The sequence below is a fragment of the Eptatretus burgeri genome, chromosome 4 (assembly GCF_056783735.1).
Source record: "Eptatretus burgeri isolate ZD-2024b chromosome 4, Ebu_testis_v1, whole genome shotgun sequence".
Classification (NCBI taxonomy): Eukaryota; Metazoa; Chordata; class Myxini; order Myxiniformes; family Myxinidae; genus Eptatretus; species Eptatretus burgeri.
Window position 1 is genome coordinate 93,728,141 of NC_140964.1, and position 27,353 is coordinate 93,755,493.

The 27,353-nt window shown below is 43.2% G+C and overlaps 1 protein-coding gene across 2 annotated transcripts; it reads left to right on the plus strand.

The window, feature by feature from the left end:
• Positions 1–1,203: 1,203 nt before the first annotated feature.
• Positions 1,204–26,950, plus strand: LOC147028694 (fructose-bisphosphate aldolase, muscle type-like). Of its 2 annotated transcripts, none has more exons than XM_085879371.1 (9): positions 1,204–1,359; positions 18,887–19,011; positions 20,556–20,767; positions 20,869–20,923; positions 22,694–22,854; positions 23,654–23,737; positions 23,860–24,034; positions 24,383–24,582; positions 26,057–26,950. In XM_085879371.1, the coding sequence occupies exons 2-9, from the start codon at positions 18,900–18,902 to the stop codon at positions 26,150–26,152; spliced, it is 1,095 nt and encodes a 364-aa protein (XP_085735497.1). In that variant the 5' UTR covers positions 1,204–1,359; positions 18,887–18,899; the 3' UTR covers positions 26,153–26,950. The 2 variants fall into 2 exon arrangements, with proteins under 2 accessions (XP_085735497.1, XP_085735498.1); XM_085879372.1 differs by lacking the exon at positions 1,204–1,359 and adding an exon at positions 2,040–2,053.
• Positions 26,951–27,353: the final 403 nt, after the last annotated feature.

The window sequence follows — 27,353 nt, forward strand, 5'->3', positions numbered from 1 at the left end:
ATGGAGTACTGCTCTCCCCTCTGGGCTGGTACTCCTGCCTCCCACCTTTCTCAGCTTCACGCTGTAGAAATCAAGGCATTTCGGATCATTGGCCTCTCCCGCAATGAGGCTGAGTCTTTGGGCGTCTCACTTTCTCACCGTAGGCTGGTCGGTGGTCTTTCTGTCTTCTACCATCTCCTCTCCAGCCTCGCCCCCCTACCCCCTGCTCTCTCTGCGATTAGTCCCCACCACATTTCCGCAGGGCGCTCGAGATCCGCCAACAACCCCCTTCTGGTAAAACTACCAAAATCACGAATCACTGCTCACCTTCACTCTTTCATTCTTCTTTTTTCCCGCCTTTGGAATAAACTCCCTCACTCTATTCAATCCCATTCTTCCCTCCAGGCCTTCAAAACAGCTGTTCACCACCACCTCTTATCATCCCCCAACTAAATCCTCGATCTTCTCTACCTCCGATAATCCACCCAAGCCCACCTCCTTCAAATTCCCTGCTTTCCTTCCTGAAAGTCCCTGTAATGTCCATCTTCTATTCCCCATGTTCCCCGTCCCATCCCTCTCCCTGCCATAGATCTCCGAATGTCTCTGTTCCCCACTGTTTTGTCCTTCCCACTCCCTCCCCTCTTGTCTCATGCCCCCTTGCTGTGCGTTGTGTGTTAGCTCTACACGAGCCTCGACAATGTATACAACCACAAGAAAAATAAAATTCCCCAGGAGACTACTCGAGCAGCACCAACGCTCCACACAGTGTGGTCCCAATGGATGGATCATGTTGCTGAAACATTCCAAACACTGAACACCTGTCCATTCAATGGATGAGGTTTCAATAGGGCGCACAATCACAATCCCGCATTTCAACTCCCACAAACTCTTCTAACCGAACGTTGTGTCATATTTTCGCTGCAGTCGGGATGCTTGCTCGTAATTTTAGCCGAAAACGGCGATATATTCGCGTTCATCCATTTATTACGCACGCACTGGGGGGGGGGGGGAAGAATCCAATCATATTTACGTACGTAATAAATAAATGGCATCAAAGATAACCCGTTCGATTCATGAAATTCACGGAGTATGGGTGGCTTCATCAAATGACGTTAACATCTATCGATAAACTTGTCGGCAGGAGCCGCACCGTCCTCGAAACGAGGATAAATCAAGCGGAAGCAGCCGTTACCGTGCAGGAATATATCCGAACCGAACTGGTTCGTCGTGAAGAGATTGGTCTGGTGAGGCGCACGGCTGGCCAATCAGAATGGAGCTCCTCCCACGCTGACGTCACGCATCGCCAGCGTTTAGAGCCCCTCACTGACGCGCCCTTCCCAGTCGGCGTTCCGTCGGTTCTTGTTGCAGACCTCGTTAAAGGTGAGTGAAGTTACATGAACTGTGCAATTGTAAAGTCAAAGAGCCTTCTCTCCCTTTCCCCACACGCTTTAAAAAACATTATGTATTTTTTTTAATTTTTTTTTTTGGGGGTAAAGTATGTGGTTTGTAATTACGGTGCACGTGACGAAGTGTGACGTGATCATGTGAGGAGATTTTTGTATTGTCGCCGCCATTTGCGGAAGGGCGTGAGTTGCCCTCATTTCGATCTAATAACGGTCTTTTTTTTTTTTTAACCTTTTTAAGTGATTTAACCTTGGACCGAGCACGTGACGTCATTGCGGAGGACGTGACGTCATTGCCGCAATATGACAAAAACGCGCGTCGAAGCCGATGCTCGGCACGTCATCATGCCAGTATAAAACCGGTGACATCGCGCTCCACCCGTAACGGTCGCGTACTCGAACCCGCCAACCGGGTGACTTGCGTTCTGAGGCGAATTAAAGCATTTCTCCGATCCGTGTGGACACGTCCAAATTTTTTTTTCTATTTTAATTAACGGATTTGGATGATCGTGATTGATTGGGTTAAATTTATCTTCATTATTAATTTTCATGAGGTAATCCGTGTGAGGTTTCCGGCAATTACTGGTTTATATTTCCAGCTTCGGTGCACCGTGTGCGGTACCATGTGACTCGACGTAACGTCCCTTTTTTGACCTTCAGACGTCCTCCCGGTAAGCACTGCGTGGTGGTGACGTCATTCACGTCCCTACAATCTGCGTGGTGTTCGTATGGCAGCTTAGCTGCCGGGGTAGCTATTATTTCTTGAAGCGCCACTGTGTCGCTGATGCAGTGCCCCTCTACCATTACACACACTGGAACTTGTACTCATTTTGCCGACCTCGGAAGGATGACAGGCTGAGTCAACCCTACCCGGTTTTAATTCAACAGCCGAACAGGATCCCAAGCCGCTACCCTAACCACTGAGCCAACACCAGGCTCCAGAGTGGGCATTGAGTAAAGCGAGATTGTTTCCTCCCCCAGAGTTTATAAGGCTCGTGCATGATCTTTTGCATGAGGGGGCAACAAGCGTGGTAATAGATTGGGGGGCTTGTAGTAGTAATACTTTTAAATAACATTAATTTACAAATTACAATTCATGATTGTGCACTTGATTTTTTTTATTTTTTTATTTTTTTTTTTGATACAAGGTATGGAAGTGTCCACTGCAGCCTTGTCTATCCATCCCTTCCCCTTCCAAAGTCTCATTACAAAACTTGGTAAATGGTGGAATAATTGTACTCTCCCAAAACCTATCTCCAACACATATTCTTTGTTAGGGCTGCAAGTTGGCATGAAGGGAGCTAGATAGATTGCGCACAGAACTCTAAGCTTCGATTTTTTTCGATTTTTATTTTTTTTTGATTTTTTTTGACCACTTTAAAGGGCCGTTGCTGTGCCGTTGCTAGGGTCTGGGGTCCCATATTCGAAAGCACACGATTCCCAGAAATATTGTTCCAACCTACCAAATTTCATTGGAATCAGTTGAGTGGTTTAGCCCCTAGGCTTGTCCAAAGTTTCACAGACAGACAGACAGATGGAAATGTCCAGAATAAGGGTGCTCTAAGAGCAGCCAATATACAAACACGATCAGACCTTGTATTGATGAAGGAAGAAAGAGGGACAAGAGGCAGATGGGTTGGAACAGAGAGAAAGAGAGACGGAGATTCCTCCATTTTAAGACGCTTGATGACATCATTGTTTTTTTTAATAATGAAAAATGCAAACTGAATGGTCTTGTCTGTCTAATCTCACACTGATAATTTTTTGAATGCTATTTTATTTTTTATTTTTTATCAAAATGGCTGTTATTAGAGAAACACCCCAGTGCCATTGAGTCTGGCATTTCACTCAGGCTGACTGGCAGGGACTTTGAGACTGAAGTCCCATCTCGACCTCCTCAGCCATCAACTCGTCCTGGGAATTCTTTCATAGAAATTTGCTCTCTCGTGTACAGATTTATCCCACCTCGTCTTCAGTTTTCCTCCCCTTCCTCCTGCCCATAGTACACTGAAGCTTGTGTCAACGCAGTTGTCCTGAAACAACTTGCCTTTACCTCATGGAAGACTGATCCAAATGAATGCAATCTCAGTTCCTTCTACAAAGCTTGGAACAAGTATGTGTCTACCCTCAGGAGAGCCAGAAAACAACATCTTTCCAATCTCAAGTCTGAACTCTCAAACCTCTCTCCCTCCTCCAAATCCTGGTGACGTCTCATTAAGTGTGTTTCTGGTGTATGCCCCCCCTCCATCCCCTCGCTCACCTCAAATGGCCACACAGCTGACGCTGAATGCCTAAACTCCGTATTTGCTTCTAAATCTTGTGTCCCAAACTCATCGCTTTCTTGACCCACTTTACCCAGTCGCACCCAGCTGTTCCTGGACTCTGTCCTTTTCTCCTGACAATGTGGAGAGCTTGCTGTCAAACCTCGACTCAGTTTCTGCAACCGGTCCAGACTGCATCAGCCCACGTCTCCTAAAAACCTGCTCTGCTGCTCTTGCTCACCCTCTCTCTGTTCTATTCACCCTCTCATTTGTTCAAGGTCATCTGCCATCTGCTTGGAAATCGGCAAACATTACTGCCCTGCAGAAAAAAGGTGCAAAAACTTATCCCTGCAACGACAGACCGATCATCCTTCTCCCAATCATCAGCAAGGTTATGGAATCCATCCGCTCTCAGACATTAAATCCTTCCTCTTCTCCTATGACTTGATTTCCAATTATCAATTTGGATTCACACCAGGTCACTCTACCTTGGATAGGCTGCTTTTGCTCTCCAAATAATCGATTCAGATCCTCGATACCAGACATGAAATTAGAGCCATCACCCACGACATATCGCGTGCCTTTGATACGGTCTGGCACCCTGCCCTGCTCACCAAACTCTCTTCCAATGGTATCCAAGGCAATCTCCACTCAAGGCTCGCAGACTTCCTCTCCTGTCACAGCCAATGTTTGGCCCTAAATGGAGTTCTCTCATACCCTATTCCTGTCCAGGCTGGAGTTCCTCAAGGCAGTGTTCTGGGCCCTGTTCTTTTTCTGGGTTTCATCAATGATCTCTCCGACTCTGGCAAATCCTCTTTATCTCTGCTGATAACTCCACCCTCTGCCGTACCATCTGTCATCCCTCAAATTGGCAAGCCGCAGCTTCTTTACCCTCTGCAGATCTGGGTAAAATCACAAACTGGTCCAACACGTGGAACATGTCTTTCAATCCTGCCAAATCTCATACTCACTGTGTCTCCGAAAGGACCGTCTTGAACTCCTACCCCCCCTCACCCCTCACCCCCCATCTACTTTCTCAACAATCCTCTTGAAGAAGTCCTTTCATTCAAGCTTCTGGATCTCACTATCTGCCATGATCTTTCCTGGGAAAGCCACATTTCCAACCTGGCCTCCAAAGCCAGTCTCCGACTCTGCATCCTCCGTCGTGCAAAGTCTTTCTTTGGCACACCTGAGCTCCTGACAGCATACAGCTTTTGTCTGCAGCCTGATGGAGTACTGCTCTCTCCTCTGGGCTGGTGCTCCTGCCTCTCAGCTTCACGCTGTGGAAGCAAAGGCATTTAGGATCATTCGTATCTTCCGTGACTAGGCTGAGTCTTTGGGTCTCTCGCCCTCACCGCAGGCAGGTTGGTGGTCTTTCTGTTTTCTACCATCTCTTCTCAGGCTCCCCCCCTTGCCCTGTCTGAGGTATATTCCCCCCTCCCCCCATATTTCCAAAGGGCGCTTCAGGTCCGCCAGCAACCCCCTTCTGGTGAAACTACCAAAATTAAGAATTGCTGCTCACCTTCACTCTTTCATTCCTCTTTTTTTTTTCCTGCCTTTGGAATAAACTCCCACACTCTCTTCAATCCCATTCTTCCCTGCAGGCCTTCGTAAACAGTTGTTCACCACCATCTATTTTCCCCCATCCAAAACCACGATCTTTTTTACCCCCGTGAATCCACCCAAAACTCACCTCCTTAAAATTCCTTGGTTTCATTCCTGAATGTCCATCTTGTTTACCCTGTGTACCCCACCCCATCCCTCTCCCTTCCACAGATCTCATGTCTCTGTTCTCTACTGTATTTTTGTCCTTTCCTCTCCCGCCACTCTTGTCTCCTGCTGCACTTGTCTGGTTTTGCTCTCATGCGAGCCTCGACTGTGTATACAAAAAAAGAATAACTTTGGGGCAAAATGAAAGTTAACTGTTGATGCAAGTATGCAAGAGATTGTTATAGCTAAATGGATGGGTGATGGGTGGTAAGAGGGAATGAAGCTTGTACTCGTTTTTGATATTGCATCGGTTGAATCACTGAATTCAACACGTGACACTCATTCCAGAGCGTTATTTGGTGTCTCAAACCATCTGACAATTGTTTTTTTTTTATACTTAAAGTCTAGGCTCGTGGAAGAGCTAGAACATAGAACGGATCGGGCCGTAACAAAACAAAAGGAACAGGAGAAGGAGGACACGTGTGGTGGACAAGATGGATACAGAAAGCAACTCTGTATCTATCTTGTCCTCCCCATAAGTTTAATATGCGGTGTCGTGCATTCAAATTGTGGACCATTGCCATACTCGTACGCCTCTGGAATGCATAATGTTAACACCCGAAAGCCGAGCAATGATTGTAACGGTTGTAGGGTGAGAGGGTTGACATGGTTTTATGGGTGTTTTGAAGAGGCTGCTAAAGTTGGCTTGTCAGCCCTTTTATTTATTTATTTTTTTGCAGCCCCTCCTCTACTCCCCAAAGAATGTGCTAACTCTCCTGAGTGTCGTGAAGCCTGGCAGCTGTTGAAGTATTCGGTTACACTGGTGCACAGGGCACAGTAATAGGTGCATGCTTGAATGGCTGCTGAATTTTGTCTGCAAGTGATTTGAGCAGCTTTGGTTTCACCATCTCCTAAATGTCATGGAATGAATTTTAGGTTGTGGTTATATTTGATGAGGTCTCAATATTCAGGAAGACCTCTTGCAGACTAAATCTGTACACTCGATTGATTTTGTGGTGACAGCATTGCAAGAGCTGGAGAGTCTACTTTTGTATTTCTTGTATTGTATTTACTTCTCGAGGTGCCTTTGTTGCATCGTTTGCTACAGATGAAAGGAAACCTGCTGACTGCTTAGAGATTCCGTTGTTGAAATGTCAATACCTTGTATCCGTCGGCAAAGGTGCTATATAGATATTATTTTTAATGATTCCAAAATTCAATGCAAATGAGATGCATCATTTTGAGCGTTTGTTCACTTGCAGTTCTCGGTGAAAGGTCGAGGCTGGTATGTGGCAACTTGAAGCAAGGTTGGACATGATTCATGATTTGAAAGTCTCTCATAATGTTAGAGTTCATTACTTTGCATCCTAAATGACCAAAATTACTTTGTTGTTTCTCCCAACAATGGATGGAGGTCCTCAATGCCGGACATGAAATCAGAGCCATATCCCGAGACATATCGCGTGCTTTTGACATGGTCTGGCATCCTGCCCTGCTCACTAATCTCTCTTCCTATGGTATCCAAGGCCATCTCCACTCATGGCTTGCAGACTTCCTCTCTTGTCGCAGTCAACGTGTGGTCATAAATGGATTTCTTTAATCCCCTCTTCCTGTCCAGGCTGGAGTTCCTCAAGGTAGCGTTCTGGGCCCTTTTCTTTTTCTGGTTTTCATCAATGATCTCTCCGACTCTCTGGAAAATCCTCTATTTCTCTTTGCTGATGACTCCACACTCTGTTGTACCATCTGCCATCCCTTAGACTGGCATGCAGCAGCCTCTTCGCTCACTGCAGATCTGGGTAAAATCATAAACTGGTCCAACACGTGGAACATGTCTTTCAATCCGGACAAATCTCACTCTCACTATGTCTCTCCGAAAGGACCGTTTAGAACCCCCCCCCCCCATCCACTTTCTCAACAGTCCTCTGGAAGATGTCCTTTCTTTCAAGCTGCTGGGTCTCTTCCAAAAAAAACTAAAACTAAATTGACTCCAGTAATTTGAGCAAAAAAAGCGAGAGCAGACCAGGTCTCAGGGCAATGTTTCGCCGGCTTCATCAGGCACAATAGGCACACTTCATCCTTTTGTGCCTGGTGAAGCCGGCGAAACGCTGCCCTGAGACCGAGTCTGCTCTCGCTTTTTTTGCTCAAATTAGCGGAGTCTATCTTGTTTTTTATTTTTAAACTTTAGCAAGTGCCTTCTTTAAAAATGTCATCCCAACTGCCCCAATCTTATCCAAAAATATATATTGTTATGGGTACGGAGTGTGGGTTGCTTTAGAACTGCGAACGCCAATCGGTTAACCATGAGTTCCAGTGTCCACCGTCTAATTTACCGTTTAACTAGAGGTCACGTGGCTTCCTGAACGGGGAGCGCGCCCTCGGCAAAGCACAAATCTCATCTTGATTCGATCTTAATTGGGGCGGCCGAGCGTTTAACCGCTGGTGCGTGCCGACTATTACAAGTCAATTAGTTTGGTAATTATCATCCAGTCTCTCTCGGTTCGGCCAATGATGGATCAATGGAAGGAAAGGACAAGCACGGACAGGTTGAAACGTCAACAAGGAATTTATTAATAAGGAACAATATAAATACAAAAGAAGAACTTTTTATTTCCTTGTTGTGAAAAATAGGTAACTTCAAATCAATCAAAATAATCTCAAGCAAATAAAGAATTGGGCAGTGATAGAAAAACAGAGAAAGAGCAGATGCTTATCACTATGCCTTACTAAGGCCTAAGTCACATTTTCCACGGCGGCCGTGGGGTTTACAAAATCTACGGCCACTAGCAATTATACGGCGGCCACAGTATTTCCACGGTCACACAATGTCGCAGTCACATATGTTTTTATTTTTCGGGGAGCCGCACGGCGTATTTAGAAATTGTGGAGACCGAAAATGTGGGGGTGCCGTACGGTCTTTGATTTGATGTCGTGCGGTGACCTTAGGGCGTTCCTGCGGCGGCCATATAATTTTCAAGGCAGACGCAAGGTGCCCGCAAGGCGACCGCAAGGGGGGCCCTAAGGTGAACGTGCGGCCAGACGGACGGTAACGAGTGGGTTCCATTTTTATTTATTTATTTATTTATTTTTTTATTTTTACCAGTTCTTTTGTTTCGGCTTGTCGAATTGCTACGGCAAACGTAGAAATGAAAAAAGTTATAACTCCGCGCTATAATTCCACGGCGACCCATATGGCCTGTAAAATATAGCCAAAAGGTGTAGGGCCACCCTGAGGCCACCACAGAAACTCTGCGGCCGCCGCACGTTTCTGTCAATTCAGAGGGCGTACGGCCGCTGTATCCTCGCCGTAGAGCAAATGTGACTTTGACCTTAACGATTAAACACAGACAAGGGTACCCTTCAGATCATTCAGGGGGGAAGAGAAATCCGTTCTTGCTCACAAAGTGGAAGTCGTCTTGCCTCAAATAGAACGTCCCAAAATGTGTGAGCATGCCGTGGTCCACTGCCAGCACCCTGCCTTGCTGTGCGCCCATTCGCAAACAGGCTTTCACACCAATCGATGTCACGTTGTTACCCCTAGGAACCAGGTACGCCAAGAGCAGAACCAGTGTTAACGGTCCAAGCATCACCCACCATCAGGAGCCACAACCAACGGACAGCTGCAAGGAGCTTTGAGGTGCTGTGAGGCTGTCACCAGTGATCAGAGCTGCAAGGATGCAAGGCAGTCACCAACTGTCACAAATTCATTTGTCGCTAGCTCACCAACCATGTGACTGTAACTGACTGGAGCTGAAAATAGCCGTCACCCAGCTGTCACCAAAACGCTCAAAAAAAAAAAAAAATGCTCCACTCGTCCTTTTTATAGGCGGCCAGTCTGGGCAGAGTTTCAAGCAGACTTCAGGCAAATCCACTTTGCCTATTGGCACATCGTTGCACGTCACCAACTGCTAATCTCACGATCATTGCAACGGTGACTGGACAAATGGCAGAAAGCAGCCATTTGCCAGAATTGCTGAGCAAAAACGGGAAGCGCTTATAAATCGTCAACAACCATCCACAGAGCTGCCCAACGTCGATGGAAAGAGGTGCGTATCATGATCCACAGCCATATTTGACCGTCAGAACTGCTCAGAAAAAGCCTGTGGTATGCTTAATCAAATGTGCTGCAAGTCCAAGGTGTAAATAAATCGTTCGCTTCTAAGCCAATGTGTCCTGATGGAAAAGGGGTAGACGAGCCTCCGTTGGGCTAACGGCTATCTCACGTGCATGAATGTGTCTGTTGTGAAGAGAAAAAGGCCATCCAATAAGAAAAGGAATCTATTCTTTACCCTTCTCAACGCATCAAAGGTAGAATCCCACTGGATATGGGGATGGGTCTATCCTGGACATGCAGTTTGGGAAGTAACTGTCTAAGGACATAAATGTTTCTCTGCATTTGTTGGATCTGATTCTGAAATCAGTAACTATATATATATATATATATATATATATATATATATATATATATATATATATATATATATATATATATATATATATATATATATATATATATATATATATATATATATATATATATATATATATATATATATATATATATATATATATATATATATATATATATATATATATATATATATATATATATTGTGGTTTTGCAAAACTGTATGCCTCTAAGGCAATTGTACCCAACATAGTGATCCCCAAGCAGATATTTAATTGGTATTCATGTAGTTGTTCCTCTCCTCATGTCTCGTGGGTTAACAGAACAAAGTGCATTACGTGGGTCTCGTAGTTAGGTCTAATTAATATCTCTGATTAATACTCTATTCCAACCCCAACTCTAACCCTTTCCTTTCAGCCGTAGTACACGCCAAGCATGCAAGCACACACGCCATTCAATAGACAATTGTTAAAAAGCACACAGTGATTCCTCCCGTGGCTCGGATCATCCCTATCCCCGTTGCGCACAAGACTGCCTTCCTCGGGAATTTGCGCATCATTATTTCATTCAAATCTGTGCGCCAATTCCTAACTGGCACCTCACCTTACTCTGTACCTCGCTCACCAAATCTCATCACTTTGGTCAAACGCCTCCCACACACACACAGGAAAAATACTCCCACACCCCCTCGTACCTTTGCATCACTACAATTTGCCACTCTATTTTGAGGAGTACTGCGCGGCGTCGGATTGTCTTCGGTGCCACGTAATGCTCGACCACGCAACAGACGCTAATAGCTCCGCTGCATCTCAGCGGGAACGTCCCAGGTGAGCGTCCGGAATTGTTGCAACCCTCATCCAGTCGTAAGACGACTGCAAGACCCAAAATAATGAGGAGGGGTCGCGGGAAAGGCAATCCAGGAGTTTGGTTAGGGTCCCGAGTGTGCATTTTGGCTCGTGAAGGAGCTAGTGGGTGGTGGAGAAAGTTCGCTGCTATCTGACATACAGACTACACTCGGTGCGCGTTCAGGGCCGGGGTGCCATTTGGAAGCATGCCCCCATGTTAAGTCAGGAGCTCCGAGCCGTGCAGAAGCTGGTAGGCATCTGAGAAGGTTTTCCGTCCCGGAGCCTGGTGGAGTGTGGCTAGGGCCACTGTGATCCAATAGAAGAGCAGGGTTTGGGCCACAGCATATCGCTTTCCGGTCCTCACCCGACCCTTCGCCTGGGGATTATAAAAGGGAGTAGAGTGGAGCCGTTAGCACACATTTCTTCGAAAGAGCTTTGACAACCTTATCTGAGTGCGACTGTCATCCTTTGAGACTCCCTGCCATGCTGTCGACGTTCCGCCACCCTCGTAAAGCCAGACGGACCTGTGCGGAGTGGACGTTGCCACAAGCTCCGGCGAAGAAATACGCAGGAGCTAACACGTCGTATCACGAGTTGGGAACGCTCAGGCGGAGCGTCCCACGGATGTACACGCTACACGTACAGACCTTTACATGGCTATGTTAGGGATCTTCCTTCTCGTGCATCTATTCTCCTCTCTTTCCTCCCACCCCTCTATCCTGTCTTCTGTGGAAGCACAAAGAAAAACGTTACTGACTTGCAATCCCATTTTCTTCTGGCATGACACCGCACCCCTCATGTCGCCAACATAACACCTCACTCCCACACCATTGACACCAGTTGCTTTCCAACTCCCCTTCCCAAAGCGTCCTGGGCTATTTTGGTCAGCCGGCCGCACCCGGTATTTAGAGAGTGCTCATCCTCACCTCTCTCGGCTGTGTGTGTGTGTGTGTGTGTGTGTGTGTGTGTGTGTGTGTGTGTGTGTGTGTGTGTGTGTGTGTGTGTGTGTGTGTGTGTGTGTGTGATGATGCCCATCCTATGTTGAGTAAGATTGTAAAAGATAGTCAGGATAATCCTGTTCTGTGTCTTCTTTTGTAAATTTCCTTTTGCCGTACCACACAAATTCCTTGCTATCCCCTTCTGTACATAAAATAAAACCCCATTCACTGTGCCACATACTTTTCCTCACTTGGTTGTAAATAAATGTGTTGTATAGAAATGTTCCCAGCTCGTTTTCATGTTTTCTTCCATTGGTCCAGCATGGTCCACACCCGACTTTAGCTGGGACGTTATTCCCAACGATCTGTTTCTTAGCCGGTACGTGCTTGGCAGTCCGCTCGGCTGCATCTGATCTGGTAAGGTGATCCGGTTTGAGCAAGTGCGTACCGAGGACATGTTCTCTGGTATTTGGATCATGTGACCTTTAGGCAAACTGTATTAATTGGATGGAGGACCCTAAGTCATATAGTCAAGTTATTGGCGTTCGCGGTTGATTAGCGACCCGCCGCATCACAAAGTTATTCGTGTGGGATCTGGAGGTAGTTCGCCCCTGACCCCAGGTCCGCAACAATATGTTTATGTGTATATGAACAATCGGTTCTTGCATGTCGAGTTTGCAGTTGGTTAAGACCACTCCATTGGTGTCTCGAGGTCAAAGCCTTTCCCATTACTTCATTGCTGCTGCCACAACTCTTTGTTGTTGGTATTGGCCACTGCAAGTCCCCAAATCCAGAAAAGCTTCCATGACTTCAGTTGAAGTCTTGGAGGATTTGGTAGCTCTTCATGGATTGGCAGGTCAACATTGAATTGTATCTGAAGGTACACTGGGTATGTTCTTGCCTTCAAATGTCTGGGGGTGTGATGTTAGGCAGTACAGAGAGCCACTGGCGAGGGGGAGCCACAGTCCTTCCTTCAGTGTTCCAGATACACTTCTCATTGCAGAGTTCAGGATAGTGTCAAGGTGCTCGGTGTGACCGCTCACAGCCCAGATTGGTGTGCACAGTACTCTGCAGTGGGATATATTAGAGCAAGGGTCGATGTGTGAATGCTGCATGTGGCAGCTCCCCAGCTAGTGCCGGCGAGTTTATGGATTATGTTCATTCTCATCTTGTCTTCGTTTTCTGAGAAACCCTTTTTATATCTTCACTATGTTAGGCTGCAATCCACAGTGATTCCAAGACATTTGAGGGTGCGGTTCATTCTGGACTGATTTTTCCACAGAAGGAGGCCTCATTTGATATGAGCCAGAATAATTGTACAGGAGGAAACAGAATGGTGCCAGATGGAAAGCAGTGACTAGTTTTTGATGAATTGGGACATAATCTCCATTTGGTAAAATACTCCTCCAAAACCTTGGTCGTTCGTAAGAACTCTGCTCATATCATCAAGATTGTACGAGTGGTAGGCAAGAGTAAGATCATCAGCATAAGCAAACTTTTGTGATCAAAATAACGACCAATTACTGTACCATATTCTCAAGAAGGAAGACACAGAACGCCTTCCAGGAGGAGAATGTAAGTTATTTTAAAGCACCTGCCTCACCACATGATTCGGTGTACCGAAGATGAGGTGGGATGGATCTGTGCATAAGGTTGAGCAGATTCTTTCAGTAACCCCCTCCAGATGAAACACTCAAAATCCAGGCTTACTACACACCTCATCTTGTGTAACCCTCCCCTCCCCTGACCTTTTGTTCTTGTTTTAGACTCTCTGTTCAATCCCACTCTCCCACCGGGCTTTCAACCAGGTGGTGTACCACCATCTTGTGATCTCTCCCTCCCCCCCCCCCCAATTTTTTTTTGTCCCCATTAACATTATATAATTCAACCCCCTTACTTGCAGGCTACTGTGTTTTCTCTCTTCCCATGAGCTGATTTCCTTCCTTGCTTGCTTGCTTGTATTGAAATGTGGCCCCATTGCTCCACTGTCACTTTCTTTGTTGTTTTTTTTGAGTGTGCGCATGTGCGCACATCATGGTTCTCCAACCACAGCCAATTTTTTTTATGTATGTATGTGTGTTTTAAAAAAAAAAGTAAAACCATTTACAACCCAATGATTGTACGTGAGATCAAAACCATGCTGACGTTTCCTTTGACAAAGTGAGGTAATGAAGGATAAACTAATTTCCCACATTAATTCATTAACTATGGAGGTCATAGAACATGATACTGTGCATGTCGGAACACTGTGCAGTGTTCCTTAAATTCTAATAAAATAATAATTTTAATGATTGTTAAAAAAAAAAAAAAAAAAAAACATCTGAAAGTTTAGTGCGATTGAAGCAGTCCAGAACAGTACTCTTGTACACCACCATGTTGAGCCTTTATTTTAATGGAAGTACATATTGATGTTACAAAACTGAAGGGTCATGGAACTATTATGTAACATTATTTGTGTACAACAGTGTTCAAGTGCATGGTTAAATTTAAATAAAAGGTGTATAAATAGACTAATTCCAGAATTTACTGCCATCTTCCTCAGTGTCCTATTACATTACACTATCTAACACATTACATTGTTGTTTGTGTCCATTATGACATCCTTAAAAACAGTAAGTTTCCTGTTTGGAATGTTTTTCAAGTTTATTTGGCTGCCAAGCAGGCATCCCGAGTGAACATATTATCTCGCTAACTGCGCATGTGCGATCGGTACGAATTCAGAGCCAAGGTATGTACGATAAAACTCGACTTGTCTTCATGTTCATGTTCAGATTGGTGATGAAAATATAACATTCAATTCAAATAAGTTGTTCCTCGATCATAAACCGATGGCAGACAGACGGACGTAGATGAACCAATTGATTAACCCCATTTTTTGTTTCACGTGCGTGAGGCAAGAAACAAATTAATAATCTAATCCCAACTTTGTATCGTTTGCAATGTGCTGTGAATACAAAATCAAAGCTTTTATTTATTTATTTTTTCAGCTCGCATCAATGCCCCATGCACGCGAAGTGAAAAGTGGGGTTAGGCATTTCATTCATGTCCGTACGTCTGTCTTATTAGTTTGATTGAGGAACAACCTATTTGAAATGAACGTTATATTTTGAACACTAATCGGAATACAAACCTAGTGTTTTAGCCTTCTTTGGTGCAGTATTTCGACATGCTCTATAGGGTGGTGTATAACACATGAACACTGCTTCAATCGTGCTAAACTTTCAGTTTTTAAAAAAATGATCTTTAAAATAATCAGGTTATTAAAAATGAAGTAGGTTCTTGAACACTGTGCGGAGTATTGTGTTCTACGAACTTTTTTTTTTCTTTCTTTCTTGGTATTTAATTTATTATCTTTGCAGACACATTTTACACCGCTCCGTCCAAATTCCATATCCAGGCGATGTACGATTCCATCGCCGGGCACTGAAGGAAGGCAGTACTCTGTTTTCCCTCCGTTTGTTTGTTTGTCCGGGCGATATCTAGGAAGCTGAAATTTGGGGACAAAAGTGACTATTTATTTTAATTGCCACAGGTAGACATTGGGCTCTCAGTTTGCATCAATTAATTTTAATTGTGCAATTGATCAATATATTGTACACCGCTCCCTCCCAATTCCAACTCAAAGTGCTGCAAGGCGGCATCGTTTGGCGCCCGGCGATGTCGCGTTCTGGAGGATTGCTATTTATTTATTTGGCATGGGGGCGGTGCACTATGAATGTACTGCTACTTGTTATCTTGCCAAAACGAAGTTTTTGCAAGATATGTTAGTCAGCTTGTATGTTTATTTTATTATTTTTATTTTTTTGTCTAATCACGTATCGATCACTCTGCAGAGCACAGTTATCATTGGAAACTTTTGTAGCTTCGCATATCAGAGTCCTATAGAGGTCCCTTTCAGCGCATAAAATTTTCAAGGTCACTGTCGCAAATCAGGGGAGTCGACGAAACCCTTATTTTTTGAGTAATTTTGATCGGATCGTCTTCAAACTTCATGGGAATATAGTTCATAGTCTGGCGCTCAGCTGATTAATTTTTGGTGGTGATCGGCCTTGACCTTCATGGTTAACGCTGGAGGTCGAAAGTTTTTGACCCCAAGGTCAAATTTTGAAATCTTAGATACCATATCGAGTAATACCTCATATGAAAGCGCTTGATAGGTGCTTTCCAGATCTGTAAAAAGTTTGATGCTATGACGTCATTTGATGACGTCATGACGAAAAAACGGATTTTTCATGAAAATTTTATTTCCTCAGTTCTCATCAAAATCTCTATTTCATGTACAACGGTCCTGGAGAGATACCATTAACCGTACGAAAATATAAAGGTCAAGGTCACAAAAAGGTCGAGCATCAAGGTCGATGAAACCCTTATTTTTTGTGTGACTAATCGAATCAATAAGTCACTCATGTTCACATTTTGGCAAGATACTGGTCATCCTGGGGGTGACATTGGTTTTTTTTTTTCTTGTTTGTTTGTCTGGACGATCTCAGCCATTCTTTGATCCAGGAAGCTGAAATATGGGGACAAAAGTGAAGATGTGCTTTGGCAAGAACTATTTTTAAAAAAAAAAAAATTTTTTTTGATAAATTAATTTATTCATTAATTACTTCATTGTTAACCTCTGCCATCTTTGAAGATGGATGGAGGTTACTGTTTTCACCCCTTTCTGTTTGTTTGTGAACAGGATTACGGAAAAACTCCTTGACGGATTTCAACGAAACTTGGTGGGGGGGGGGTGTTAGCTATGGTCCAAGAATCATGCCATTAAATTTTGGACTTGGTCCCCCCCCCCCCAAAAAAAAAATTGTTCGAGAATTTTTATTTTTTTGCAATTCTATATGTTTTAAGTGATTTCCAACCCCCCCAAAAATAATTTAGAGAATTTTTTTTTGCATTTCTACATGTTTTAAGTGATTTCCAACCCCCCCAAAAAAAATTGTCAGAGAAAAAAAAATTTTGCAACTTTTTTTTCAACAAAATTTCGATTTCTTTTTTTTGCATTTCTATATGTTTTAAGTGATTTCCAACCCCCCTCCCCCAAAAAAAATGGAGAAAAGAACTATAACTGTAGCACTGTTGACATCATATTTAATGAATAAGATATAAGGTTCACTTGAGTGACCCAGCAGTATTGGCGGCGGAGGTTTTGCACTCTACCGAGTGCTCCCCCTCTAGTTATCTATTTATTCCTCATCCTGGCAATATATCGGGCACCATTTGGGCATGACTGAACAAGTGATTTTGGTGTAAGGGGTATTTTTGATTTATTGATTAATCAATCGATTATTTCATTTTTCAATTAATTACTTCATTTTCAAAAAGTTTCAGATTCGGATGAAACTGTTGTGGTTTAGGTTTGCTATCAGCCAATTGATGAAGAAATTAATTATTTTAAGATTACCATTTATTTATTTGAATTATGCAATTAATTAATCAACTCCCATTGCCACGGCAATGTCGCGCGCTGGAGGATTTATTATTTGGCATGGGGGCTGGTGTACTTTGAATATACCTGTAGTTGTTGATTTATTTATATATATACTATTGCTTGGCCGTACGTGCAAACCAACAACAACATGAAAAAAAAAACTTTCAATTGGCAGGAAGAGTTTTACCACAGAGAGTTCCTTCGCTCTCGTAAATGCCGACTGGATTGGGGCATTGTGTTTATCTATAAATGCGCATAAGAAATCGAGAAATTATTAGAATACAGTAAGTCATCACTATCCGGAAGTGGTGCGTTCCCGTACGGAATGTTCACATGCATTCCACGAATTATCGCTTGCATTGAAGTAACAACTGCTGTGATACTTGCACACACAGTTAATTAAAATCAAGTGCGTGCCCGTAAGTGCAAAAAACAAACAAACAAAAAAAAACTTTCAATTGGCAGGAAGAGTTTTACCACACAGACCGTTCCTTCGTGCTCATAAACGACGACTGGATTAGGACATTGTGTTGATCTATAAGTGCACATAAGAAATCGAGAAATTATTAGAATACAGTAAGTCATCACGATCCGGAAGTGGTGCGTACCCGTACGGAATGTTCACATGCATTCCACGAATTATCGCTTTCATTGAGGTAACAACTGCTGTAACATACACCCACAGAGTTGATTAAAATCAAGTTTACCTCGCTCAACAACCACACAGGACGTTCCTTCACTCGCGTGGCTGTACGTGCGGGGCCGTACAAAAAAAAACTTTTGACGACATAAAAGTAAACGACGACTGGATTTGGGAATTGTGTTTATCTATAAATGCGCATAAGAAATTATTCGAATACAGCAAGTAATCACTATCCGGAAGTCCGTACGTTGTAATCCGTAATGGGCAACGCGGCTGAGGATCTCTTCCCCATCGGCCATGCTTACGCAGCAACGTGTCCTGTCATTGGTTGGTAAATAAATGGCCATAACTTGGGAAGCCCTTGTCCGATTAATATCAAACCTTGAAAAGGCGATGGATATATACATTATTATTATTTTAATTTTTTTTTACTGATGTAAGGCTCATGGAGGAGCTTGTATAATCATATTGCATCCAGGACAAGGATGTAGGTTGTTCAGATGTCTGCCAAACCTGAGAGCCAAGCATCATCAGCTCTGTGTTCAGGTGGGAGCAGCAAACGAGCTAACATGTAGACATTGGGCTCTTTTGTCTTTTTAACATTTAAATTTAACGATGTAAATTTAATTTTGTCTTTTTGAGAACACCACTTTGAATCGCTGCTTTTGTTGTTTTTAACGTGCTCGTCAATACAGTAGCTCATTCTTATGGATAGGATAATTTTAGTATAACCTGTAATACCCACTCCCATTAGGAGTGACACTATACCATACATGTTTATATGGAGAGAAATGGTGTCCCCCCCCACTCCCCAACCAGGACTGAATTGTTTTTTAAACACGTAAAACTCTCCCATACACCCCTCCACCTCCCGAGTGCAACGACCAGATTTCAGTGCATTCTGTCCATTAGTTCAGGAGTGTGTACTCGTGTACTTCCTGAATTGTTGCACAATTGTTCCTTTCCTTTTACCACAGAGTAAAGTATCTGTGAGCAATCCCATAATAAAATCCTGATGTGCGACAGTGATGCTGCAAGTTGTGGAGAACAGTGTCTCCATTGTTGGCAAAGTGCTCATTGTTCTTTGTTGATTATTTATTTGAATTGGCGACATTGAATATTGTGTATTGAGTCATGTTTCTACAAGTAGATGTATACAGAAAAAATGAACTGGACTGCTTGTACACCAATCGATTTTATACAATCATTGATTGATTGGAAATGATTAATTTATTAAATAAAATAAAAATTCTTGTTGCTCTCTGTCCCTCCAGACAAAAATCAACAATGGCTCCTCACCACCCTGCACTCACCCCGGAGCAGAAGAAGGAGCTGGCGGACATTGCCCAACGTATTGTCGCACGTGGAAAGGGCATCCTTGCAGCTGATGAGTCTGTTGGTGTGTACTGTCACCTTCCAATTACCACATCACTTTTGCCTTTGTCCTGCCTTTTTAAAATTGCTATCTCTGGTAATACTGTGAGGGTCTGTCTCAATATAGGACTTTCAAAGTGCCGTGTGAATGCTAATGAGACCTTTCGTGCATGCGCTGTGTGCCTATTCAGTGGCTCGCTTCTGATAGCGTGAGCGCGTTTAACCTGCCGTTGTTCGGGTGAAATCTGTAATTGAAATGCTTCGAAACATAATTTTCAGGATTTAGATGGAGTGGCAACTTCAACATGGTTAACCATAATTGTATTCCTTGATGCAAATTGGACTCGTGAAAATCAAGGAAATATGAGAGGTGTTAAGTTGTAATTGACACAAGCGAGTGGCACACACATATACATGCACATCCACCACCTTCAGCAGTTAGTGCAACAAAAAATCTAGTATTTCTGTTGTGGTACCAGAACCAAACAAAACTTGTATTTATAACAGCCCTCACAGCTCTCCACTCCTCCTTCCTCCAAATATGATTAAATAGTGCATTTCATGTTGTTGATTTTAAACCAACCCTATGTATCCACATGCTTGAGATATGACCTTCCCATCGCTGTTAAGAAGCATCCAACCCAGATATGGTGTCTACCTGGTTCATCTGTCTCAAAGTGAATAATAGCTGAAACGAGGTTCGTTCACGTCGTGAAGCTTTGTCGAAGTGAGCTTTGTCGAAGAGTTGGCATCTATCGCTTTGTTGGTAATGAAGCGCCGTGTCGTCTTCCTGATTGCAGATGTCCATTAAATTTATCACCAAGCCTGCCATGTTCACAAGATGCACTCCGCAAGGTTCGAGGTCGATTCACGAGCAGCAATCTGTCGTCAGTTTTGGCATAATGTGCCTGTCAATAGTTTTATGCTTTGCACCGGCCCACGTGGTCAGGAGTTTTTTTTTTGTAGTACGAGCAGCTGTAGGATGTCAGCTTTTTGGGCAAGCTGATGAAGTTCTCCAAGTCTTTCATTGGGTAGAGGTGCAGCCCTTTTTCTCTCAGGTACTTTTTCCAAGTGTTTTTGGCTTCTTTTAGTGCTTTGTGAGCCATTTAGGTAACTTCTTGTTTCGCATGCAGTTTTTTTTTTATTTATTTTTAGGGGGGGGGGGTGAGCAGATTACATCATTTAGAAAGTCCCATATTGCACAAACCTTCATAACTTGCTCCGATTGAAGTGGCGACGATCTCCAAACTCGCTGCCTTTTCCAGTGAAGCCATCATTTGTTAACCCGACAAATTCTATCCCACATTTCAAAGGAAGCCCCCAGGACTTTAAAGGGTTGCAGAACAATATGGAATACATTCTGGTTGTAATACTATCCTCCTGTCACAACAGAACATGTAACTGATCTTCATGAAAATAATTTGTTTGCTTTCTGAGAGAGTTTGACGAATAGATTTTGATACCATGAGGCACACACAATGATCGTAGAAAGAAAGGGCAAGCCTTCTGAGTCATTCCTCATAAAGCCCAAGGTTATTTTGAATTCCTTTTTATTGTTCACCCCATCAGGAACCATGGGAAAGCGGCTGACCCAAATTGGATTGGAGAACACCGATGAACACCGCCGCTTTTACCGTGAGATCCTTTTCTCTGGCCCTGAAGTCATGAAGGACTGCATTGGGGGGGTCATCTTCTTCCATGAGACCCTTTATCAAAAGGCCGCCAATGGCACCCCTTTTGTGCAGATGATTCGAGACAGGGGCATTGTTGTAGGAATCAAGGTTTGTGGCCCTCACGTTCTGGTTTCAAAAGTAGGTTGTGACTTGGTTGCTTTCAAAGAAACTGGTGGTTGTGGTACTGAAGGGTATTTGTTTAATTGCAGGTTGACACTGGTGTTGTGCCACTGGCTGGAACAAATGGGGAAACAACTACTCAAGGTAAAGGAATGAGTGAAAATATTTATTTTGTTTTTGGTCCACGTGCAGTGTGTTTGCTAACCCACACAAATGCAAAGCTACCCTTATTTTCACATTCCATTTGTCTGGCTCTGTCTGCCTGTCTTCCATTTTATCTTGAAGTGTAAATTGTAGTGCCAATTGTCTTTGCAGATATAATGAGGGCCCATGGGAGTGTCATTGGGAGGTGATGGGGGGGGGGGGGGAGGAGGGAGTGGAGGGTGCCAAACCATGTGGTCGATGATGTCATCATTATCAAACTATGCAGCAAGGGTTGTGGATTATATATTTACAGTATTGCATCGATAAGTAGTTTCAGGTAATCTTAAAAATATTTTCCTCAACCAATATGGCTGCCACACCATGTGACTGACGTTTTGGTTATCAAACTTTTATCCCATTGGTGAGTCTAACATATTTGAGAGTTTCTGATTGATAGGGTGTCATGAGCATAACTTCGTTCAGTTTTTGAAGTGTGCTTCTCGTTTTTAGGTCATCTCGGAAGAGATGACCTAATAAAGCCGGACCAAACGTCCATCCGTCCGTACGTCCATCAACAATTTTTCTTTTCGATCTTGATGAAACTTAGTATGTGGGTAGAGGTCGATGAGTGTTGCACAACGATATAACTTTTGTCTGGGTTCAAGGTCAGGGACGAGGTCACGTAAGTTATAAAAATCGCCATTTTCAAAACCTATCTAGTCTGCCATTCTACAAGATATTCGGCGACTGTTTATTGATTATGATAGTAAAAAATATTATCTTCTATCTAACTGGACAGATTTTTGAATTTCCTTCCCGTTTGATCGTCACGTGATCTGGAAGATGGCCAAAAATGCCGATGCGATTCGCAAAGAACGAAGGAAGGAGAAATGAAATATAAATATAAAACACATTTTTAGCCTTTTTAGGTCATCTCTTCGAGCATGACCTTATAATATTGGTGTTGAGAGGAGAGGTGACGATCCGTCCGTCCGTTCACAATGAAGTTGAAGCGGGAGATCTGGTCATTAGTGATCCTGATAGAGGTCGATGAGACGTACACGATGGTATGACTTTCAAGGTCACCGAAGGTCAAGGTCACGAGGCCTTTGAAGTTGCGAAAATGACGATTTTCAAAATCTATCTCCTACATTTCTCAAGCAATCTTGAATTTGATTGTGGCATATGAATCTATGGGACAATATCTAAATTTGGTTAGGACGGATTTTCGAATTTCGCTTTCGTTTTCGCGTCACGTGACTTCAAAGTTTGCAAAAACTGCCCTACCTTCAGGAGGCTATATATTTTCCCGCAGAGATGACCGTCACTCCCGCATGGGTGTATTTTATATGTATACATTTTCTGCCGAAGGTGCAAAAGTTACAAAACCCGAAATGTAAACGTCGGCATTTATTTTCAAAATATAATTTCGTGCGCGCGCACCAAGATGCCACGTCATCTTTAACCTAGCTGCGCAGTAGTCTTCGGTCATAACTGAACATTGAGAACTTGTGGTATTATAGAAATGACCGTCACCCCCACACGGGGGTAATTTATTTTATTTATTTTCAACTGATTATCGTCGTGGAAGGTGCACTTTTGCATCACTTGTAAGGAACGACATCACTAGATTGTTGACAAATTGATATTGTCCTATGGGACTTGGAAAAAGACCAAGTCTAAACTGAAGAAAGGTTGTGGTATGTACAACCATATGTCTCCTTCACAATAATGCTTGTTGATAGAATTTGTGGTCTTCATTCCTTGCAGGTCTGGACGGACTGGCGGAGCGCTGTGCTCAGTACAAGAAGGATGGCGCTGACTTTGCTAAGTGGCGCTGTGTGCTCAAGATTGGGCACCACATGCCATCGCATCTCTCCATCATTGAGAATGCCAATGTGTTGGCTCGCTATGCCAGCATCTGTCAGCAGGTTTACTTCACAGATTTTATTATATCTTTTTTTGTGCAGTCGAGGCTTGTGGAAGAGCTATAACAAAGGACAGATCAGGATGTTCTCTGGGGAAAGAATGAGGGCAGTGGGTAAACAAAATGGCAAGTGTGGCTGTTCAGTTTGTTTGGTGGCTTCAGACAGGCTGCCAATGTGTTTGGAATTTGAAATGTTTAACTCTGGGTCACTGACCAAATGCTATTTCCAAGATGGTGCTGAGTATGCAGTAATTCATGCCATTAAAGGACAACAGTGGCATGTCACTACTTTTAGCAACCACTGGTGTCGTGTATCAACTTGGTGCCCTCATTTCCACCTCCACTCCTCTTCTGGGAGTTTTTAATTCTATTAAAATTTGGCAATTTGTGGATATGTCTGAACCTTGTAGAATCATAAACTGCTTGGCTAATTTCCCTCAAATTTTGTTGACGTGTTCGGGGTGCCCAATGGTATATCGTGTGCATGAAATTGATGCCCCCTTCCCCTTCCTCCTCGCGGTTGGTGAGATGACTTGAAATTTTCTCCTGTACACGTGGTTCAACCACTGACCCCTACCAGAGGGTGGGGAAATGATGATGTACATGGCATTGTGCAAGTCATTCACTGACACCAGATTTAGCTTCTGGAGCAAGTCTGTATTACTAGTTTAACAATATAAGGGTGTGGCTGTTTTTATTTGTTGCGGTCACTGCTGTCAAAAGGCCAGCTTTATTGGGGTTAAAGGACTTTTGTCCAAAATATTTTGTACAAGTTGTGCTTTGAACCGTTTTTTTAATTTCAGAATGGTCTGGTGCCAATTGTTGAGCCAGAAATCCTTCCTGATGGAGACCACGATCTCAAGACCTGCCAGCATGTTACTGAGAAGGTGTCCCACATAATAGGAATTGATTAAGATTGATATTGAGCTGGAGTCTTTTGCTTCTCTCCATATTAAATGTGCCTTTTAATTATTGTTGTTAATATAATTTTTAAAATATCAATTTGAAGGTCCTGGCTGCTTGCTACAAGGCTTTAAGCGATCACCACATTTACCTGGAGGGCACTCTGTTGAAGCCCAACATGGTCACTGCCGGCCACTCCAGCACTGCCAAGTACACGCCTGAGCAGGTGGCCATGGCTACTGTTACAGCGCTGCGCCGCACCGTCCCACCTGCCGTGCCCGGTACAAACCATTTGTTGTTTCTGTTAGTTTTCTTGTGGGAGGTTTGCCGAGTATGAAGTCCACCTCCTTCCAAATTTCCGGGTTTTTTTCCCCTTCCTGAGTTTTTGTTCTGTATCCATCTTGTCCACCCCATGCGTCCTTTCCTTCCCACATCCATTATTTGTCTAAATCTCCCTTTATTTTGTCCTTCAACCCTGCTGTTGTTCCCCCTCTCTTTTTACTATTCCTTTCGTTCTGTTGCATCCTGATCCATAGTGTTCGAGCTTTTCCATGAGCCTTGCCTTGACTTTGTGTATTTAAAAAAAAAAAAAATTGCGGTTCTTGAAGAGGACAACTTTTCCTCTGTAGGTGTGACCTTCCTGTCAGGTGGGCAAAGTGAGGAGGATGCCTCAATCCACCTAAGCGCCATCAACAAGGTCCCCCTGCATAAGCCCTGGGCTCTCACTTTTTCATACGGACGTGCCCTGCAGGCTTCCGTGCTCAAGGTATGGGCCGGAAAGAAGGAGAACGTCAAGGCTGCTCAGACTGAGTTCATGCGCCGGGCTAATGTGAGTCTATTTTTCCTTTCGCTCCACTCTGCACACCATTTGTATTGCCTTCAACAAGTCCTCTTCTCTTCATATTCTCCAAGGAACCATTTGCCACTTTTAATGTTTAAGTTGCAGACATGTTTAAACTCACAAACAGCTCATGGTACATTTACAGATCACAAAAGGGCAGTGCAGGGAATAACAAGCTCTGGAGTTCTGTCTGTATCAGTGCAAGAATACACCTGTGGCAGAGTTTGCATAATTGCAGTCCCGCATTTTGTTTTAGACAAATGTATCACCGAAGCACCAGCAAAATTCCCTGTTTGCTTTCAGGCAGGGTTCTTTGTTCCTCATTTTCTTCTTAATATTGTACATGTCCAGTTTTTCTTTTTTTCATGTTTTGATGCCACCTGAGCTTATCTCATGATGCTTTCAAATCAAACTTTCTATATACAGTGGTCTTAACCATCTACTCCAAAGTGATAAAGCAAAAAAAATGCAGATGAATCAGATGATTCTCAGCTGCATAAGCATACAAACCCTTTCCCTAAAAACCCTAAATCACTTAAGGAGCAAATTATTTGTTTGAAAGGTTATGAAATGAGTGTAATAGGTTTTACCTGCATGTAATCAGTGGCTTAACTTGAAATTTTAATCTCCCCCACTTGTATATGGAGTTTTAAGGTGCAACTCACTTGGTCAACCAACAAAGCAAACATGAAGACCAAGGAGTTTTCCAAAGAAGTCAGACATAAAGTGGTGGAGAAACACAGTTCAGGGGAGGGCTATAAGAAGAGTACGGTGAAATCCATCATTAAGAAGTGGAAGATGTATCAGGCCACCCATCCAAACTCAGTTGCCAGGATAGGAGGATACTGGTTTTGGATGTCACTGTAAATCAAGAATGACTGAAAGATCTGCAAGGCTCTGTGTCCGAGATGGGAGTCAGTGTTGATCATTCAACAATATCCTGTTTCCTTCATAAAGCTGGCCTTTATGGACAGGTGGCAAGAAAGAAGCAATTACTGAAAAAGATGCATCTAATAGTTTATATGGAGTTTGTGAAAAAGCATTTCATAATACTGTCGGCATGGCGAGAAAAGTGTTTTTTTTTGTTTGCGGTCAGATGAGACTTAAATTGAACATTTTGGTTTAAATTCAAAGCATTACGTCTGGTGCAAGCCGACCACTGCACATCACCCAGTCAACACCATCCCTCCTGTTAAGCATAGTGGTAGCATCAGCATGGACTGGTAAGCTTCTCTGGATAGAAAGAACAATGGACGGTAAGGATTACAGCATTTTACGTCCTCTCGACCAATCAAATTTGTCACTTGCAGACCCTTCCTGCATGTTTTTTATTTTATTTTATTTTATTTTTTATTTTTTTTTGTCTCAAGACTGCGTGAGGCTAACGTGTTCTATGAACTCTAGTTATTTATATTTTAATTCTAAGGCTCACACCTGAGCCCACTGTGTTCCCTTTTCACAGATCAATGGCTTGGCAGCAAAGGGTGAATACCATCCTGTTGCCACTGCTGGTTCTGCAGCTGGAGAATCCCTGTTTGTGGCCAACCACGCTTACTAAAGATCCACCAGAGCAGTCACCACCAACTACCCCAAATGCCATCTGCACAGTTGTTCTCTAACCCTTGCTCTGTGGAATTGTCCCGCTTGCCACTTGTCCTCCACCTTGTCATCAGTGCATCTGAGGATTAAAAAAAAAAACCACCATGTAGACATATGCACCATGTGGATGTAACGTTTTTGAGCCTTGTGCTAAAGCCCAATAATATAACATCTTTAATGTAATCTCCCACATCAGTTAATTTGCACCGTTTGAGATTTGAACATTTGTGGAGATTGAGGTTCAGCAGGACTTTATTTGATGCTCTTCTGATTTGACCATGTATTGCAATCAATCAATGATCGTCGTTCCTTGGTATTCAGTAAAAATGTTCTCATGAAAGTCAACTTTGCTTTGCACCTGTAAGTCATGAGGGAAAGTGAACAAGTCTGTGGCTTGACATTGAAGTGTTGGTGCCAGGGTGAGTCTTCAGTTAAAATTGTTGGAAAAATATTTTGTGGAGAAATGTTTTACCAGGCTCCAGACTTGCTGAGTGCTCCTACTCTACTTGCTCAGACTGAATTCATCTGATTGATTTGGATTTGTTACAAAGCTTGCCGGTGTTGTTGCATTTTATTTTTCAGCCCAACTTGTTTGTTTTCCTAGTCAATCTTGCTGTTTGGTTATGGTTGTTGATTGAGTTGCTGTACATCTCACCTCGGTGTCCCAAGGACGTGCATCGTACAATTTTGGTCTTTATCGAGTAGCTGCAAACTGAGCAATAATACTGCAAACTAATAAACCTGCCTGAAGCTCTGATTTGTTTCATAGTTTTTCTTTACTTAAAAAAATTTGCATTGACTTTGTTTTTATGACTGAGGTATGTTTGAAAATGTTCTACACCAATCACCTCTGTTGGCAACATAAATTATCATGACTCATGTTTGTAAGATTACAAAATAATGCCCCATCATTCCAAATCTTTCATAGGAATTGGTACTTCCCAAAAGGTTGCAAGGCCTTTGTCTGGATCTCAAGGGAATTTCAATTGCTCCGTGGGCTGGTGCCTCAGCATCGCATTTGTTTCATGGATTCTGGGGAATGTAAAGCTCATAATATTGGTGCATCTCATGAGGCTGAAATGAAAGGCTTGTTGCTTTCACATCATGGACTGGTTGGTTGCATCATTTCATTACCCTCATCGAAGGAGAGGGTATTGCGT

What these genes read in the sequence shown, in the direction of transcription:
- LOC147028694 (XM_085879371.1), top strand. Translation starts at nt 18,900, where the DNA reads ATGGCTCCTCACCACCCTGCACTCACCCCGGAGCAGAAGAAGGAGCTG. An exon ending in GCCAGCATGTTACTGAGAAG is followed by an intron (nt 23,738 to 23,859) that starts GTGTCCCACATA and finishes ATCAATTTGAAG; the next exon opens with GTCCTGGCTGCTTGCTACAA. An exon ending in CGTCCCACCTGCCGTGCCCG is followed by an intron (nt 24,035 to 24,382) that starts GTACAAACCATT and finishes TTTCCTCTGTAG; the next exon opens with GTGTGACCTTCCTGTCAGGT.